The sequence below is a fragment of the Cynoglossus semilaevis genome, chromosome 18, assembly GCF_000523025.1.
Source record: "Cynoglossus semilaevis isolate Cse_v1.0 chromosome 18, Cse_v1.0, whole genome shotgun sequence".
NCBI classification, from domain to species: Eukaryota; Metazoa; Chordata; class Actinopteri; order Pleuronectiformes; family Cynoglossidae; genus Cynoglossus; species Cynoglossus semilaevis.
The window spans coordinates 8,045,611-8,063,013 of NC_024324.1; the positions used below are offsets into that span (position 1 = coordinate 8,045,611).

At 42.8% G+C, this 17,403-nt stretch overlaps 1 protein-coding gene across 5 annotated transcripts; it reads right to left on the reverse strand.

Moving 5' to 3' along the window:
- Positions 1-539: 539 nt before the first annotated feature.
- On the reverse strand, positions 540-17,135 carry tax1bp1a (Tax1 (human T-cell leukemia virus type I) binding protein 1a). Of its 5 annotated transcripts, none has more exons than XM_025065077.1 (17): positions 15,433-15,621; positions 12,563-12,665; positions 11,405-11,595; positions 11,034-11,189; positions 8,790-8,938; positions 8,235-8,325; positions 7,937-8,122; positions 7,601-7,852; positions 7,061-7,252; positions 6,898-6,970; positions 6,326-6,822; positions 4,933-5,019; positions 3,823-3,997; positions 3,383-3,591; positions 2,821-2,900; positions 2,120-2,364; positions 540-1,824 (listed from the first exon to the last, which is right to left on the reverse strand). In XM_025065077.1, exons 1-16 carry the CDS (start codon positions 15,619-15,621, stop codon positions 2,154-2,156), a joined length of 2,841 nt encoding a protein of 946 aa, XP_024920845.1. In that variant the 3' UTR covers positions 540-1,824; positions 2,120-2,153. The 5 variants fall into 5 exon arrangements, with proteins under 5 accessions (XP_024920845.1, XP_024920844.1, XP_008329667.1 ...); XM_008331445.3 differs by lacking the exon at positions 540-1,824 and adding an exon at positions 16,931-17,135 and having other exon boundaries at positions 2,154-2,364; positions 15,433-15,649; XM_008331442.3 differs by lacking the exon at positions 540-1,824 and adding an exon at positions 16,922-17,135 and having other exon boundaries at positions 2,154-2,364; positions 15,433-15,649.
- Between the last annotated feature and the right edge of the window lie 268 nt (positions 17,136-17,403).

Here is a 17,403-nt window from a genome sequence, read left to right on the forward strand (position 1 = left end):
TCAAACTGTCTTTATATATAAAAGAGAAGCTGCTTATTTGTAAACAGGAAAAAACTGCAAAATAAAAAAATAAATAGCTAGTCCTTTTATTTTTATCTCACTTCGTACTGTATTGAGTGTAGTTGAAGGAAGTTGCACCTTTTTGTTATATTACCGTAAAATTTCAACCTTTTCTTAGTGAGATATTACAATTATTTTAACATTGGCCAACTTAAGGTGAATTTTGGTAAATTTATTGAAAAATAACTTGTTATTTTTCAATAAAGTCTTTAAATTTCATGTCTTTTTTAACTGTAAGTCGCAGTTTGTTTGTTTTTTCAACTTTTTACTGATTTGCTACTTAAACTCAGGTGTGACTGATGTTTGTTATTTTTTCTAAATCAAATATGGAAAGAAAACTTATTATGAAGTAGGAAACATTTTAAGACTGTAAATTTAGGTTAATTTATTTAATTAACAGTTTAAAAATACTGATGTAAACATATTGAACATTTCAGTGTCGACAGTGGCATAAGACAAGTCAATATTTAAGTCAGTCAAATGTTTTGAGACAAGCTTCTTTTATTCATTTCTGCAATTCATACCTTCCAGACATTCTCACATGAGAAAACACACACACACACAGACACACACTTTTGTCTTGTCATTACTGGGGGCATGTGCAATTTTTAAAGCCTGACTCAAACACTGAGGGTTTTACTCTGTAATGACAGAAGAATAGCACAGAGCGAGCGGTGAGGGATGACACCCTGATGGAGACACACACACGCGACACACATTCAGTCATGGAGCAGCGCACAAATGACTTTTCACAGTTGTAGCTCTGACATGTGGAAGTACAGCAAAAGTGTCGCTCAGCATTCCGACAGTTGCATTTTTTTTCTCAACCCAGCTTTACTGGAACCTAAAAGTGCAGAAAACCCCTTTCAACATGTCCATGTGGGCCACAGCGTCAATATGTAGTCCATTTACACTCCGATCTTTATGTTTTACACCTTTGCCAACTCGAACAATCTTTAGATTTTCACGAAAAAATGAAACTGTTACCCTCTAATACAATTGGGAAACTCTGAGCTTTCTGGGCTCCAAGCTAACAACATATTAGCCCCAGCTGTGTTAGGTTCCTGTCCTATGACACAGAACAGCATGTGCAACATAATCAGCAGCAAAAATGGGCCCTGACCGACCAGAGCATCACTGAAGGGTGGGAAATATCACTTTAAGTTCACTTAGGGAGTACAGACAGACCTGGAACAGGTTACAGATCGTCTTCACATTCTTTATATTTTGGGATTAGAGGCTAATGGTGCAATACAGAAGCTAATTCTAATTTTAACGTTCAATTTTAAACCCAGCTTAACTTTACATTTACATTTGGAAAAACACATGGTTACACGTCCCCTAAAAGAACATCTTGGCATCTTGGCAGCGTCAGGCTGTTAATATTGCTGTTGTACACTTCTGTTAGTACACATGGACAGCACACACGTGGCCCACATGGACATGTTCATTACATTCATAATAAAGCCTTATTTAGTGCAGATACATGGAAACATAGTGCTGTGTCTGACACCATCATACTCTCAGGTCCTCATAAAATAATTATAACAATAATAATATTAATAATAATAATAATAAAAACTCTTCTACCCTCTGCTTCAAGCTCACACTGTATATACTGACTTTAGTGATTCTTTAAAACATAAATCATTTTCATACCTCCGTCTGAATTTACACAACAATTCATTTTCTTATCTTTTCCAAAATATAAAAGAATGAAGTACTTTCTCAGCTTTACTCCAGATACTCCTACTCTCTGAACGTCTGCAAAGACACAGTTAAAGCGTAAAGTAAAAATGCAAATAAAAATCATTTTTTAAAAAGGAGAAACAATCACATCACATTTTTTTTTATATTATTGTCCTTCTGTTTCTCCCCACTGTTTTGTGACCAAGAGAAACACAATACATAAACTCGGCGGTGAAAAAGCGTCACGTGAACGACTTACCGACTTGACATTCTTTTCGATTTGAAAACCATAAAGTGCTAAAATGATTGTATATCAACAAGACAACTGAATTGGAACTTAACTCTTCGTTAATGTCATATATTTACCCACAATTCATGTCAATAATCCGACGCCCGCTGGGCCTTCACTCGATCTGATCGAAGTTGAGCACGTGGCCGTCAAAGTGCGTGAGGACGTGCCTCTCGAAGAGCTGCTGCTGACAGTTGAGGGGGAACTGCTCGGAGCAGACGGGGCAGATCTTCCAGTGACTCTCCACGTGCTGCTCGAAGCTGCGCTGCTCGAAGTGCGGAGGAAATATAACTTCGCACAGAGGGCAGCGCTTGTGGATGTCGTTACTGAGGAGGAAAAGTCAGGAGTAGTTGGTTCAATGAAAAAAATCTAAACTTTTAGCTGGAGTAAAAATACTGATCAGTTCCAGGAACTCTCAGCAGATTGCTGCAACATTGAACAGTGCACCTAGTACTGAAAGACCAGAGGACAACTTTAGTAAACCGTCTACAAAGCGGACCATGATGGAGTGCACTAATCGAGGAAGTGATGAAAGTTACAAAATGTAAAATTACATTACGATTTAAATGTTTTTTAAATGTGAGTTTCTTCAATTCCTGCGAGAAAATCACAGAAATGTTCAACTAAACCGCTGAGGTTTAATACTGAGTGGGTAAACTCTCTGGAAGATCATGATACTTCATAACATATATTTTTTGTGTCTTTTGGTTTGGTGGTGAGTCGTGGGATGTTTCTCATACAAAATATGTGGCTCAAAAAAAGGTTGACAAACACTGTTTTACCTGGAGTCAAAGCAGAAGCTGCTTCTGGCGTCAGTACGACTGGACTGATGATCGCACGCTGACCGAGCTCCATCTGCCACCTAGTGTACACATAACACAGACATTCAGCCTGATAAGGTAAATGTGTCGACACTGATGATCTCCCCCTAGACCATTATTTTGTATAATTTTCAGACCGTTCCCAAACTGATTACTCGCCACTGGATCTTGTTATCTAAGTCTTTGTTCAAATCTGAAGGAGTGACATTAATTAGAGCTTTATGTAAATGTGATCTTTTAAAGGCGGGGAGAGAGGGGGAGAGAGAGAGAGAGAGAGAGATGTCAATGTTGCCAGGCAATGATACATAGAGGAGACAGAACAGAAGAAAGTTTCCAGTCCTGCGTTTGTCCTTACATTTTGAGATTTATGTAACGATATGTGAACAGGAGAGAACTGTACTTTGGAGTTTGAGACCCGGCCCTTTTTTCTTGCTTCAGGTAATCCTAATGCATTTCCAGCTACAACCGTCTGCCTTCAGCACCAGCCTGTGTTTTACTCTGCTGTGTATTTAAAGGTAATTACAGTTCTGGGATCCTCTGCTGAATGCTCCAGGTTCTCGGGGGGAGTGGAGCTGCGAGCCGGCTGGATACAGACCACCTCCTGGTCCCAGCCAGGTGAAGCGGGTTCAGGGCTCCGTGGTGTGATGGGGGGCGCGCAGGGGGGAGCGCTGGGTGCAGTCTCTGCCGGAGAAAGGGACGTGTCCTCAGGAGACTGAGCAAAATCCAAGTGGTCTAAAGACAGAAAAGTAACAGCCACACAGAACATAATAATCGTGCTTTTCCAAGACTCTACCACTGGTATCTGAGCAAAATTAATATTTATCAGATTAATCAGACCATCCTTGTATCACTAAAGGGAGCACAAGTACCACCAGTGGCCAGTGTACCATAGTTTGAGCCCCACCGACCTAGGCCCTGTGCAGAACAACGAAAAGCAAAAATGAAACACTGTGACAGCCCCACCTCTTGTTGTGTCAGTGGAGTAGGGATTCCCAAACTGCAGCTCAGCAGGCTGCTGTGGCACCAGTGGTGGAGGGGAGGGGTCCTGGGGATAGGGTAGCGGGTAACGCATCACCATTGGCTGTTTGACTTCGGCGGCCTCCTGCTCCCTCTGTCTGCAGACGTAACGCCGCAGCTCCTGCGATAGATGAAAGACTGATGCATTTAGTCCTGACGTATCACCATGAAGTATTATCATGATGTATTATCTATACCTTTCAATTATATATTCTGTCTTTTCTGCAGTTTTAGTAAGTGCACACTTTCATTGTCAGGACCGCACGGAGACAAAGTGTCTCGGCTCAGGAGTTAAATTTCCCTCGACACCGTTCCTGCCCTTTGTGATTATATCTGAAGCAGCAGCATTAGTACCCTACTCATTACTGTAATGGGTGTCAGACTCTGGCTTCCTCTGCTTCTACTCCGCTGATGGAGGTTCGCCCTCAACCTCTCCTCTCCACCCCTTCCCTCGCTCCTTTCCCTCCACTATTTCATCCCGCCTCCTTCCTTGATGACTTCATTAGCGCGCTGCTATCGGGTTTAACATTTAAACCAGGGTTAGAGAGGTGAAACAGACACGCCGCGTGGCATTTGCACTGTCTAATGGCACTGTATCAGTGGCTGAAAAAAGGCAAGAATAGATGTTTTAATTAGAGGGCGGTGAGAGAGAGGGGAGCTCACACACTGCCCCTCAGATGTGGTGGAGACGAAGAGAAAGTTGGCATTTTTCTACAGGAAGTCTGCGACTTCTATAGAACTGTTGGCAAACCCCAATTATAAAGTTTACATACTGCAAACCAGTTTGCAAAATACAATTGTTATAAACTAGATGTGACTATTTGCCATTAAACATGGAATTACAATAATTATAATAGTATTAAAAATTCACCACAAATAATTTACTGATAATTGAAAAGAACCAAAATCGACTGTTTTTTCAATTTCATTTTTGTCCTGTTTCTGAGGGGTTTACTTTAATTTATTATTGGCTGCATGGTTAACTCTAATTGTTAAACATGCTGACTCATTAAATATGAATGAATGTATACTGTATACTCAAGTGCCAATCCTTACCTCCTGCAGCTGCTCTTTGTCTCTTAGAGCCTGAGCAAGGTCACGTTTCAGCTCCGTCACCTCGTTGGCTCTCTCCGCCATCTGCACCTGAACAGGAAAACAATAAATCAGTGATCATCGTTCATCATTCGGCCCGCCGAACCGTCCAACCCGGCCTGCGTCTGGATTTCAAAATTATGAGGATCAAAGAAAAAATTTTCACGTGTTCGCCACGAAGCAACAAAAAAAAACTAAAGAGATTTAAAGACACTATTTATGACTGTAATTACATTCCAATAGATAAAATATGATTCACATCAAAGCGAACATCACATCAATGCCAAGAATCAAAATTACTTCATGAAGACATTAGAGTAACCAAGTATTAATTTCATGTCTCATTCAAACCAACAATATATATATATATATATATATATATATAGTTAAAGGGAATTATGCGTTACTCTGCCACTTCCTTTCTGATGCCAGTAAACAACATCGATGATGTGAGTTTATCAGAGTTCAGTCAGGAGTGTGAGGATGAGTGTGAGAGAGCCCAGGCCAGAGGACGACAGTGTGTCTGGGCCACATTGGAGCTTGTAGTAAATATCTTCCTTTCCCACTGCTCCGACCCTGTGGGATAGTTTATATGACTGGTTGCCTGCTCTTCCCCTATTTCATCCCATTACAAAGGAGCAGCTCCCTCTCCTCCTGCCGTTTCTCTCTCTGCTTCATGTCTGTCTGTCTAAGCTGCTTTCTTCACTCTTAAATTCTGCGAGCTTCCTTCGCTCCCCCCGCCGCCTCGTTCCCTTTCATCTCCTTTTGTCCTCCCTCGCTCGCCCCGCCTGTCGTAAATTTACTGCGCTGCATTAGCAGGTTAAGTTCAGGTGAAAGGAGTCAGCCACAGTGAATTTCTCAGCCTCACTCCTCTCCCCTGCCCTCCCTCCCTCCCTCATCTTGTCCTCTCTCCCTCGCTCTATTTTCTGGGTGGCTGATGTAAACAGCTGTAAAGCATGGCGTTCTGCAAATGCCCATCGTCAGTCTCCGGGGGCCATTAAGAGCGGCTGAAGGCCCACGGCACTCGCCTCAGACGAGAGACTCTATCGAAGACAGGGGAGGGTCTTATTTACGGCGCCAATAAACACACTTACTCATGGAGATTAAATGCCAGTAGGTACTTTGGCAGACATTCACACGCAACAGCAGCAGGCTCTCATCCAGGCTGCAGCCTCGGGACTGGTACTGGGCTGGAAATGTACCACACACACTGGCCTAGAGTAGCATAGATGCTGCTCAAACCCCATTATTATGACATATCCAGATATTGTCAAACACTTCACCTCGCTCAGGGCTCAGTGTTAGACGCAGACCCCAGACGACCTTTTGCCTTTAAACAGTCAATCAATTCTCTTACTCTGAATCGCTCCTCCTCATTGGCCAGCCGCTGCTTGAGCGTCTCGTTGATAGCGCACTGCTCCTTCCACTTCTCCTCCATCATTGCCAGCTCCTCCTCCACGGAGCGCGTTTGCTCTTCTTCCTCCGCCTCCACTGTGGTCCTCCCCTCCATCTCCAGCAGCATCTGTGCCTCCACATCTTCGCTCACCTCCGTTACCTGTGGTTCTATTTCCACCTCAGGACTCTCGCCGTCGTTCTCCACCTCCACCCAGCTTGTCAACTTCAGGCTCTCCTCTTGAGGTCTCTCGTCCTTCTTCTCCTCGTCGTCTTTCTCCTTCATATTATTCTCCTCCTTCTGGTTGTCCTCCACCTCAGGCTCAGCCTCTGCCTCACTTACATTCTGCGTCAGTTTCTCCACTGTTCCAGGTTGGTCAGTGTTCACAGGTTCACTGTACAGGAGCTCAGCTGTGGTAGTCATTTCGACGGCTTCTTGTAGAATAGCACAGGCGATGTTCCCTAAAAAACACAAATACCATGTGAAAATCCTGATCACAGAATAAATTCACATGTTTGTTTTTAATATATTTATACCCTCTGTTGGGGATTCTGGACTAGAGGTCAGTGGTTCTTGTGTGGTCTCCGTGGAGACATTTCTTTTTGGCTCCTGCAAAAAAAAAAAAATTCTGATGTAAAAAAAACATAATTCCCGGTTTATTTCCCATCAGGCCTGTTGTGTCACCCTCCCTTTACTCACCCCCTGTGACTCAGTTGTGTTCAGTTTGGCCACCTGCCTGCGGAGGCGCTGACACTCCCTGTATTTCTCCTTGTAGTGTTCAGCAGCCATGTGGAGACGCAGCTTAAGCTCCTCCACCTCCCTCTGCAGCTCGGCTTCAGTCTCTGACACCACCATCACACTGGCGTTCACCTCGCCACTGGTCCCCACACCCTGGAGACGAGAAACACAGCAAACACCAAAGATTTCTCCTCTGTGTATTTGCACCTTTAGAACACATAATATTGGGTAAGTATACATGTAGAAATATTTTAGTCTACCATTGAATATATTCATCCTTTTTTTCTTAGTTGACATTTAGACCAGGGTACTCAAACGCCTGGACTGGGTCCCACTTCCTGCCATCGAACCCACTAGATCCATCCCCTGACTAAACGTGGATAATGACATGATTTTTTAATAACCAAAAACACTTTCAGATGAAAGTGAACAATGCTTTTTTTGTACCGATGGTCCAAAAATAATATGAATTGAAACATCAAACTTTTCTCTAATACTGACCACGTCTTTCTGTGCCATGGACCTCATGCGGTCTAACTGGTCCTCCACTCGTTGGCACTCAGCCTGAGCATCGGCAAGGCTGGCACGGAGCTTGTCAGCCTCCAACCGTGCGCGGTACAGCTCAGTCATGGTGTGGTCGCGGGAGCTGGCGGAGTCACGGAGTTCTGAGGCCAGCAGCGAGGCCTGCTGCCGGGACGCCTGCAGCTGTTCCTCAGCCTGACGGAGCTGCTCACGTACACGGGCCAGCTCCGCCTACAGACACATTAACATATAAATGACAAATGAACATGTGACTTTCCTTGGACTGTGGGCATCATTATGAACCAGAGTCATCACCTTGTCAGTCTTGTGAGCCAGCAGCTCTTTCTCCAGGCTGTCTCTCTGGGACACACAGGCTCTGAGCCGGTCCAGCTCCTCCTGGAACTGTGCGATGGTCACCTCCCGGTTCAACTCCACCGCTTTCAACATCTGGAGCTCTGCGCTTAGCTTAGTGTTCTCCAGTTCTGTGCTGCGCAGGTGAGCCTGACCGTGACGCAGGACAGAGAAAAAAAGAAATAACGAAAATACAAACAGATTAGGGTTGTTTGTTTATGAAATATATTTTTCTTCATATTAGCTTTGAATGAATGATCACCTTGTACAGATCCCTCTCATCCTTCTCATTCTTAAGCTGGTTCTCCAGACTGTCTCTCTCTGCTGTCAGCTTCTTCAGACGGTCACGCAGACTACAACAGGACAGAATAGGAAATGAAGTCATTGGTAGGAAATGCCTAAAAAGGAGAATTCAGGAGGACGTAGTAATGATTAACCACACACAGATGACATTAATATCCCAGACGGCTGAAGCCTGTGCTTACGTTTGACTAAACATTGTGTTTGTACCAATTGCAAGCACATTTTCAAATGTATGGAACATAAACAGAAGAGCTTTTTGTTTTATTTTGTGTGAAATAACCCAGCAGTTGTTTATCGCGTGATATATTTGCATCATAAGAAATGAAACGGTTGAGCTGTGCTGAGCATTTACTACGTCTAAGTTGTTATTTGACTTGTTTCCGTCTGCCTATTTTGCATGTCGACGAGTGGAATGACAAACATGTTGCGGAAGCAGGAGACAAACAGTCATTTCACTGTCATGTCATCGCAGAAATGGATGATTGACGCTCACTTGCGAACATCAAGCACTCACCAATCGAGCTCCGTTTCCTTTTGCAGGCCTCTCTGAGTGACTCCCAGCAGGTCCTCCTCCAGCTGACGGACGCGGTCTGTGGCCTCCGTCAGCCTTTTCCTCACCTCCTCCCTCTCCTCTGATAGCCCCTGTGAGGAGCGCAGCAGATCCTGAGGGCAGAAAGGCAGATGTGTGTCATTACAGTACATGACAGGTGCTGCAGCCAATCGAGTTTGTTTGCTTCCTGTTCTCTTTTAAATGATGTTCCAAGTTACTGCTGCTGAATCACATATTTGTCGCAGGGGCCTGGACAGATACTTTGTGGGCAGGACACTCAAATCATCAATACATTTTAGGTCATACGTGATACTCTTTGACAGATGGTGAGGTATTGATGCTATTAATTCAGCAGCTGTAATGAATTGTTATCGGATATTGGACGATACGCAGCGCCCTGCTATCGGTTTCGGTACGGGGACTGAAAAAGTCGGTGCATGTTTAAAAATGATGTACAAGGGCTCAATTTTTTCCGGGAGCTGAAACCAGAAATTAGCTCTACAGTACACGTACATTACCGCGTGGCTGCATTACAGAACATGTCAGGTCTGATTTATCCACATTGTGTTTCTGCTGAGGAAACGCCTTGTTTGAGCCAGACGATAATCGGTGTGGAGTGAAGGACACTAAATCACTCGTCAGGTATCACTGACACACACGCACTGACACACAAACACAGCTACACACTCCAGGATGCACAACAACGCAGCAGAGAGCACAGCGATCGGTCCAAAACAGGTAGCGCGTGGGTGCACGTGCACGTTGCACCCACCCTCCCTCTGGGCTGGAGGTCTGTACACATTATTGTATGATTTTTACAGCTGGCGTTGGGAAGCACTTCAGCAGTGTGTAAAGACCCTATAAAGAGCAGAGTTGTAAAATTAGCAGCCACAAAATATGTACTTGCGTTTTTACATTTAAACACCCTAAAGTATATTTTTATTAGAGAAGCACAAGCTCATACCCCCACTGTAAAGACTCAAAGACTCACCCACGTGCCTCCTCACACAGGTACGTGTACAGATGGACAAGTCTGCTAAAGGAATAATGGTGTGTGTGTGTGTGTGTGTGTATTAGCATTAGCCTGTAATTTATAGTCATGTTTCTCTAATGTGTCAAAGACCAGAGTGGACTAACTGTATACTCTGTCCTGACCTAAAGACTGCAGCAGGGGGCGACACAAGACTACATGAACCTCAGCATGTGTCAGGGTCTCACATTCTCTCTCCTTCCCTCCCCCTCTTTCACTGCTGTGTTTCCTGAGTTGTACATGCCAAACAACTGCTAATCGAATAAGGTACTCATGAAATACTCAAATCACCCATCCTGCTGAGGGAGTGAATGAAGAAAGCCGAGTAAAAAAAAATAATACAGCACAAAAAATAATTAAATTTTGATTATTGTTCCACAGGATGGAATAAGAGTGAGGTGTAAACCTACAGACAGACTGGAACAAAGAGACTGGTGGTGAAAAAGGAGACAGTTAGGAAGTAGTGGCCGCTGAAATCGCGTGACTGAGTGGTGTTTGTCCCTGAGGTTGGGCAGGGCCCTTTTTTCAGGCAGGCGGTTTTGCGGACTACCCTCCTCATTCCACACACAGACTAAAAGGGTTTGCAAGCGGGTGGCATAATGAGTGTGTTTGTGTGTATGTGTGTGTGAATGCACATTAGAAAGGCCTTGTGGTGGGGAGCCCAAATATGAGTGTGAGTGCGACTGGGGGGGACTGTTTGTGTGAGTGTATGTGTGTGTGTGTGTGTGTTTGACGTCATGTTTGTTCACTCTGTGGTCGAGATGGCACCTTCCTTGACGCCAGATGCCCAAGGAAACTGTGTCCCAATTCCGTTCTGGCCCACTGAGTCGGGTCGTTAAAGATGTGCCCACACACACACACACACACACAATGCAGCCGCACACATACAGGCATTCACTTCGTTAGACTCTGGAGCAAGGACACAGATTATCCATGGAGTCAGGCTTTTGAAGTGTGTCAGACCTGTGATCACTGATGAGGAACCGTCTCCTCACAGGCAAACAAGAGGTGGACCACCTCTGCACACACTCCCCTGTACACAAATACACACCTGTACGAACACACCCTCCCAAACCGCCGTACTTGCTGTAGTTTTTTGTAATATTTGGGCAATATACGACTTAGGACGACTTTAGTAGGACTAAAGAAAAACGTGACCTCAGGTGCTTCCTTCTAACCTGGTTGTGCGTCCTCAGCAGGCAGCACGTCTCCCTCTCCTGCTCCCTTTCCCTGGCTAGTCGTTTCTGTTCCTCTTGTAGCTGTTGTTTCTCCTCCTGCAGGAGTCTCATGGCCTTCAGCAGTTCCCGGCGCTCCTGTTGAGCCTCCTCCACTCGCTGTAAGGAAAAGAGGGAATAAAGGTTATCCCAATTCAAGAATCCCAAAATATTCTGGATTTGGTTTTATAACTATAGTTGCCCTCTAATATAGTGGTTCTTTAGTATGTTTTAAACTACAAACTTTTTTCATTATACTCTTCATTCACATTCACATTCATTTGAATCTCTGGCTTCATCTACTGCATGTTTCTCTTGTGTATCTTGTGGCCTACCTCCAGCAGGCCGGTTTTTGTGGTGACAACCAGAATGTCAGAGTTGCTGTCGTCCTCGGTAACAGTCAACAAATCTTCAGTGGGCGTGGCTGACCTGAACTGAAACGGTGTGCTCGCTCCTCTGATGTCCCCAGTGTGTGTGACATAACAGAACTGGTAAAACTCTCCATCAGATTTGGGCACGTAATAACCTGTAAACAACGAGATGAGACAGACATCGTAAATAAAAAGCTTGTACTTGTACTAATTTGATTACATGTTTATGACTTGATGTGAACCAGACATTAGAGAGGGAAGAGGAAAGTAGTTCTGATAAGTTTATAAATGATTATGGGTCTAAGGGTTAAATAAAGACGTAAAGTCTTGTATTGTTGTCTGCAGTGACACTGCTGTTCTTCCTTATTCCCTGTAGGTGTCATCAGTGCTTCTTTCTGCTGCACACACACACACACACACACACAGGGGTGTGTTCAGTCTATTTTCTCTTTAGTGCTGCTCAGAAATAGTGTGCTACTTTTTCTTGGCAAAACAAACTTTGCAGCAAAAGTAAGGAAGTCGCCAACACAGAAATGTTGTGCTGAAGGCAACTCACTGGTTCCATTTTTATTACCATTTTACTGTTCAAATACATCCATATTCGGCTGTTAAACTGTCACACTGGCTGGCTGCAGGCAGTGATGGGAGTTCGCCAAATGAAAACAACCTCTGGTGAGGAAAATTAGACAGCGCACAGAGAATAGAAAACATTGTTGCCTAGTCACAGAAATGGAGAACTCTAACGACAGGTCACTACACTGATTTAAACTTTGTTTATCGGACAAACTGCAGTCACTACTGATGCTGAGACACGTGGATATAAACTCTCTGGAACTCAACAGCTTTTACTGACTACACCACAGCATCATTTCATATTTTCACTTTGTAATATTCAACTGTTCCAGCTCCAGTAAAACTAGTTTGTGGTTCTGGTGTGTGGTTTGAGAGGATCTTGGGTCTTAGGCCAACATTTGCTGCTGTGATCCCACATTAAATGAAAATACTGTTGTTTTTGTTTTATATATATGTACATATATTATATGTGCTGTAAAGTGGAGGAGTTATTCTAGAACACTACGTGAAGTGGTCCACCTGGTACGTGTGGTGGCTGTGTGTGTGTACCTTGAAACACCACAGTCCTGTGTACAGTACTTCCGGGTTCATAGTTTTCAGGCATGGGAGACCAGAGGAAGGTGTAGTAATCTCTGGCAGTGCTCCAACCCACCTGAGGAGGCAAGGACAGGCAGACATGAAGGAGACGAGGGCGCAGTGCAAAGCAGAAAACAAGAAGTGACTGATTCAAAATGTGATCATTCAGGTCTAACTGTATAAATAACAAACTGATGGTTGATAACAGAGCAGAAACATTCAAAAGCATGCCTCCGCATCCTTCCCCACACCTCCTTCTCCTCCCCTCACTTCCTAGCACTTCTGGACTCACAAAAAAGAGGCGGCAGCAAAGGTGTGAGAATGGAAGAGGTGGGGTGGGGGTTGTGAACAAGGGGTGTATAAAATGTACAAAGCTTTGTGTGCAAGTGCACAAATGTCCCATGTGGGTTGGTAGTGAGAGTAGGACTAGATAGAGAAGAGGCTTACATGTCAAGGGAGATGTGATTCCATGAGGTTCATGTGGTTGGTCACCGATGATGACAGGGAAAAGTGAACATCATAACTCATGCTTTGTGCAATAAATCTGTCACACACACTCTCCCTGCCTGGGCTGCTCACACACACACAAACCTCACTTCAGTTCACATGTGTGATACATGTTTGCTACATGACAGGACTGTACTTTGGCGGTGCATGAGTCAAACACCTGTGGCCCTGTGAGGCACAAAAGCGGCTCAAGAGACACTTGACGTTTGAACAGCTGCCACATAATTGTTATATAACGAGCAGTTCAAACTGTAGACTAATTACAGTAAGTGGTACTAATAATTATGTGGATTCACAACACACTGGGAGAGTCTTTAAAACGAACAATAAAAATTTGTCATTAGTGCTGACGTATTTTAACTGCTTCACATAATTGTAAAATTTAATTAAAAATTGATTTTATTCAAATTATTTATTTAAAATACAAAAGTAATAAGTTGAAAGAAATGCATAGAAATTCTCTTGTCAGCAGCAGTGAATCCATTGACTCTTCAAATCTAAGTCACATGATTCATAATTACAGTGTTTGCCTTATTAACCCTTTACACTCAGCGTAAAGGTATTTAAAAAAAAATGGTAAAAGCCAACATGGCAACCAAGGCCAAGAACATTCCTTCCACCTCCACCAGCATCTCAGCAAGGGGTTTGGCTGCAGCTCCACTCCTGCCAAGTTCCCTTGTGTGCTCACGCGTGTTTGCTTTGAAGCAAAGAGACATAAATAATTTTGCTAATTGCAGAGCGAAGCAGATTGACGTTCATCCTGGTATGGTGTGGCATTCCAACACATAGTGACTTTATAAAATAATCACAGGCAGAGCAGCTATCAATCATTCAGCCAAAGTGTAAGGAAAGAACCGGGTGACACTTTAATTATACCCTCACACAACGGGTTTCTCCCTGTCAAGCTAACAAACATGCCACAACCGAAAAAACCTCCTGGGGGTTTTCAGGAGTTCTGTGTTGTGTGTGTGTGTTTAAACATAAACTTAAAGAAAAAAATAAATAAAAAGAATGTTTTGCTGTGGTGCACAATAAATATTACAATACTTAATACTTAAAACAATTTTAAAAAATCAAACAAAAATATCGACAAGCATGACGGGACTGTTGTACACAGCATTTGTATGTGGTATGTATAGGATGCATTTGTGAAGCTGGGAAAGTTTGTCTCAGGAATCGATTTCTAAATTGCTGTGATATGAACGTTTCCAGCCACTAGGTGGTGTCTGAGTATAACGTAAAGAAACAGTGGCTGTATTCCACTGTCTGAGTCATCCCCCGAGGCAGGCAGATTTGAATGAAGCAGGTTAGAAGAGATGTAAAGCACAGGAGTCAATGCCATCTCGCTGACTCATCTTTAAACAGCAACTCAGATTACACTGATCAGTGGAGCTCAATGGGAAAGTCATCAAATAAATCATTTATAATACCGGAGCTACCTGTTGATATTAGTTTTTTATTATTATCCTGTCAAGCCTGAAGGGCACACCATAAAATGATCAGCATGTATATGTGGATATCTGCTGTTTCCTAATGATATCTAATATCATCAGTGAAATCAAACGTAAATATTGACCTCATTTAATGGGCCATATGTCCATAATTTACACTTGCACACTGTCAATATTAACAATGTTAAATGCAAGGTCCTAAAAGACTAACGTGTGCGTCAAAAAGATCAAACGACTACTTGTTTCTAAAGACCAAGCGCTAACCATGAAACAAGTTACTATTAAATTTTCCAATTGAATTTTCCAAATAAACCCAGCATCCTTATTCCAATTTAATTGAGCTGGTGGATTTGAAGTCACTTCTTGTACAAGGATAAAATGTTTGTCTTTTGACTTTACAACACATTAGGCTTTCTTGTTCACATTTCCTGTTAATTAAGTGTGAGATTTGATGGCCTCCATGAAAGAGCAGAGTGGAGCAGGAAAGACGTGGAAAGATGACAACAAGAACAAGTGAAGTGGGTTGAACAGGTCCTAATAGGAATCAGATTGGTGGCCCCCTCTACCCTTCCTCTTTGTGCAGTGCAAAGCAACCACACCAAAGCTTGTGGTGAGGCTTTAAGCATGTAGTGAAGAGTTGAGGCATTAGTGTCAAGGCGGATGTATGTGTTAACGTGCCAAGTTCAAACCTATGGCCAATTAATTAAAACTTTACACATAATCCATGACACAAACACAAAGTAATAGCCTGGGAATTGCTGCCGCTTTTAACAACCTCTCAGTAATACGAGTGATTTTCAGTTAATAACAGTCCTTGAAAATGGTCTTAATAGCAGCTACGTGTGTGTTTGTGTTTATGTGTGTCTGTGTGTGTTTGTTACGTACCTTGAAGATTCCCACCCAGTCTTTGGGGTGGGGTGCAATGTACGGGGTCAGGGTGTAGCGACACTCCAGAGGCGCCTGGGGCAGGAAACTTTTCCCCACATTTTGGAAGATGACGTGGGCAAAATTGGATGTTTCCATTAAGCTGACGCTGCTGCCTGGCGAACAGTCCACCACCTGGAAGGATGACATTGTCTCCTCTTGGTCACTTCATTTGTCTCTGTAGAAAGTAATGTGTATAAGGGACAATGAGTCAAAAACATCAGTCATACATGATTGCACGACAGGTCATTATGGTTTTTGATAAATCTCAGTGCTAGGTTCAGATGACGTTGATGTTTTTTATGGAGTTATTTGTATTTTTACCCCGGGCGTAAAACCCATGTTGTTAACTTCTTAAATTTACTAATCATGGTGTGAAAGTATAATTGTACTTTGCGGGGAACTTCCTCAGTGATGGTGAATGGGTGTGGATGTGATGATGAGTCGATGAAACAGCGGTGGGATGAAGCTTTAACACACAAAATTATTGTATTAAATTGCTGCATTTGCTACCTAGTAACAGAACCTGGAAAAGATAAATGGTATATCAACCATGCAGGTCATTAAAATAATTATTTGCTAATTATTTGATGCAATGATCCCATACAGAAGAAAACATCTAAAAAATAGTTAATAATTTAATAAGCATTATAGTATAGCATTGTGGTATTTTATAAGGGCTTTATAACAGAACAGTGCAGTATGTATAACAATGTATGATTGTATAACATACATATTAATAGCCACAAAAACATAAGAAACAAAAACTAAATGAATGCCTTGACTTACAGTACAATAGTTAATTGCAAAACGTATCTTTGTGATAGCAGCAGGCTTTGTGTAAATAAACCCACTTCACAGTGCCCTACAGAACCTGACTGGCTTCTGTTGTTTTTATAGGCAGATGGACCACCAGTCCACAGTAACTCCAAGTCTTATCACACCAAGAATATCATGCATGTCCTGCTAATGATCTGTCTTTGACAGTGAGAAAACAAACACGTGACTCACGGTGCGATGCAGCTTCTTTGCATTAATGTCCTTTGTGAATGATTACAGGTTTAAGCAACACAATATGTTGCTCCACCTTTCCCTTTAACCCGGCCCTGTTCTCCTTACAAAAAATATGTCAATGTTTGAAGTGAAGTGATTATGACTAAGCAGGGGCTGGGTCCATCCATAAGCAGCTACCTTAACGCTGTTAATACAGAGGAAACAGCTACTACCACGTAATAAACGTATTACAGAGGCTTTACAGAACAGTCCTGTCGTGTCACTGACCCTTGCTTTAAACAGAGTATAATCGTATTAATTTAAATAAGGCTAGGCAGCTAAGTTAAGCCTGCGAACAGGCCATGTCGTGTCAAGTCAGCAGCTAGCTCAACGTTATCTCAGAGACATAAAAGACAATAATCAAAGCCTTTGTTAAAGGTCGAGATTCAAACCATACCACTCTCACTTTAAGTCCACTGGTGAAAATTGGAATTTCCGCCGAAAGGCCAATGTTTAAAGCACTGTCCGTGTTGTTGTCAAAGCTGTGACGATGATGCGTCTCCTCCTGAACGAACAGATGATGCTCAACTTCCGGGATGCTGTGCAGTGCAGCGAGAGGATGCTGCTGATGCTCGCGAGAACACAATGTCCGACAAGAACTCCAATATGAAACATTATAATATTTTTTTAAATAAAAAATAAATAATCGTACACCGACTTAACCTGTCCAGAGATATTATATAACATGTGTTGCAGTAACTAATTTATATGCGATTCGCCATTGTATAAAACCTCTTTGTGGTCTTACTTGTTAACAGTTAGTAATACAAATTACTTTCAGGTTTGCATTAAACCGTTATACGTTCAAAAATGCATAAAACGTTAAGGAGTAAAACACCGGATATCCCTCCTAATACATAATTTCTATTGGCTGTTGGC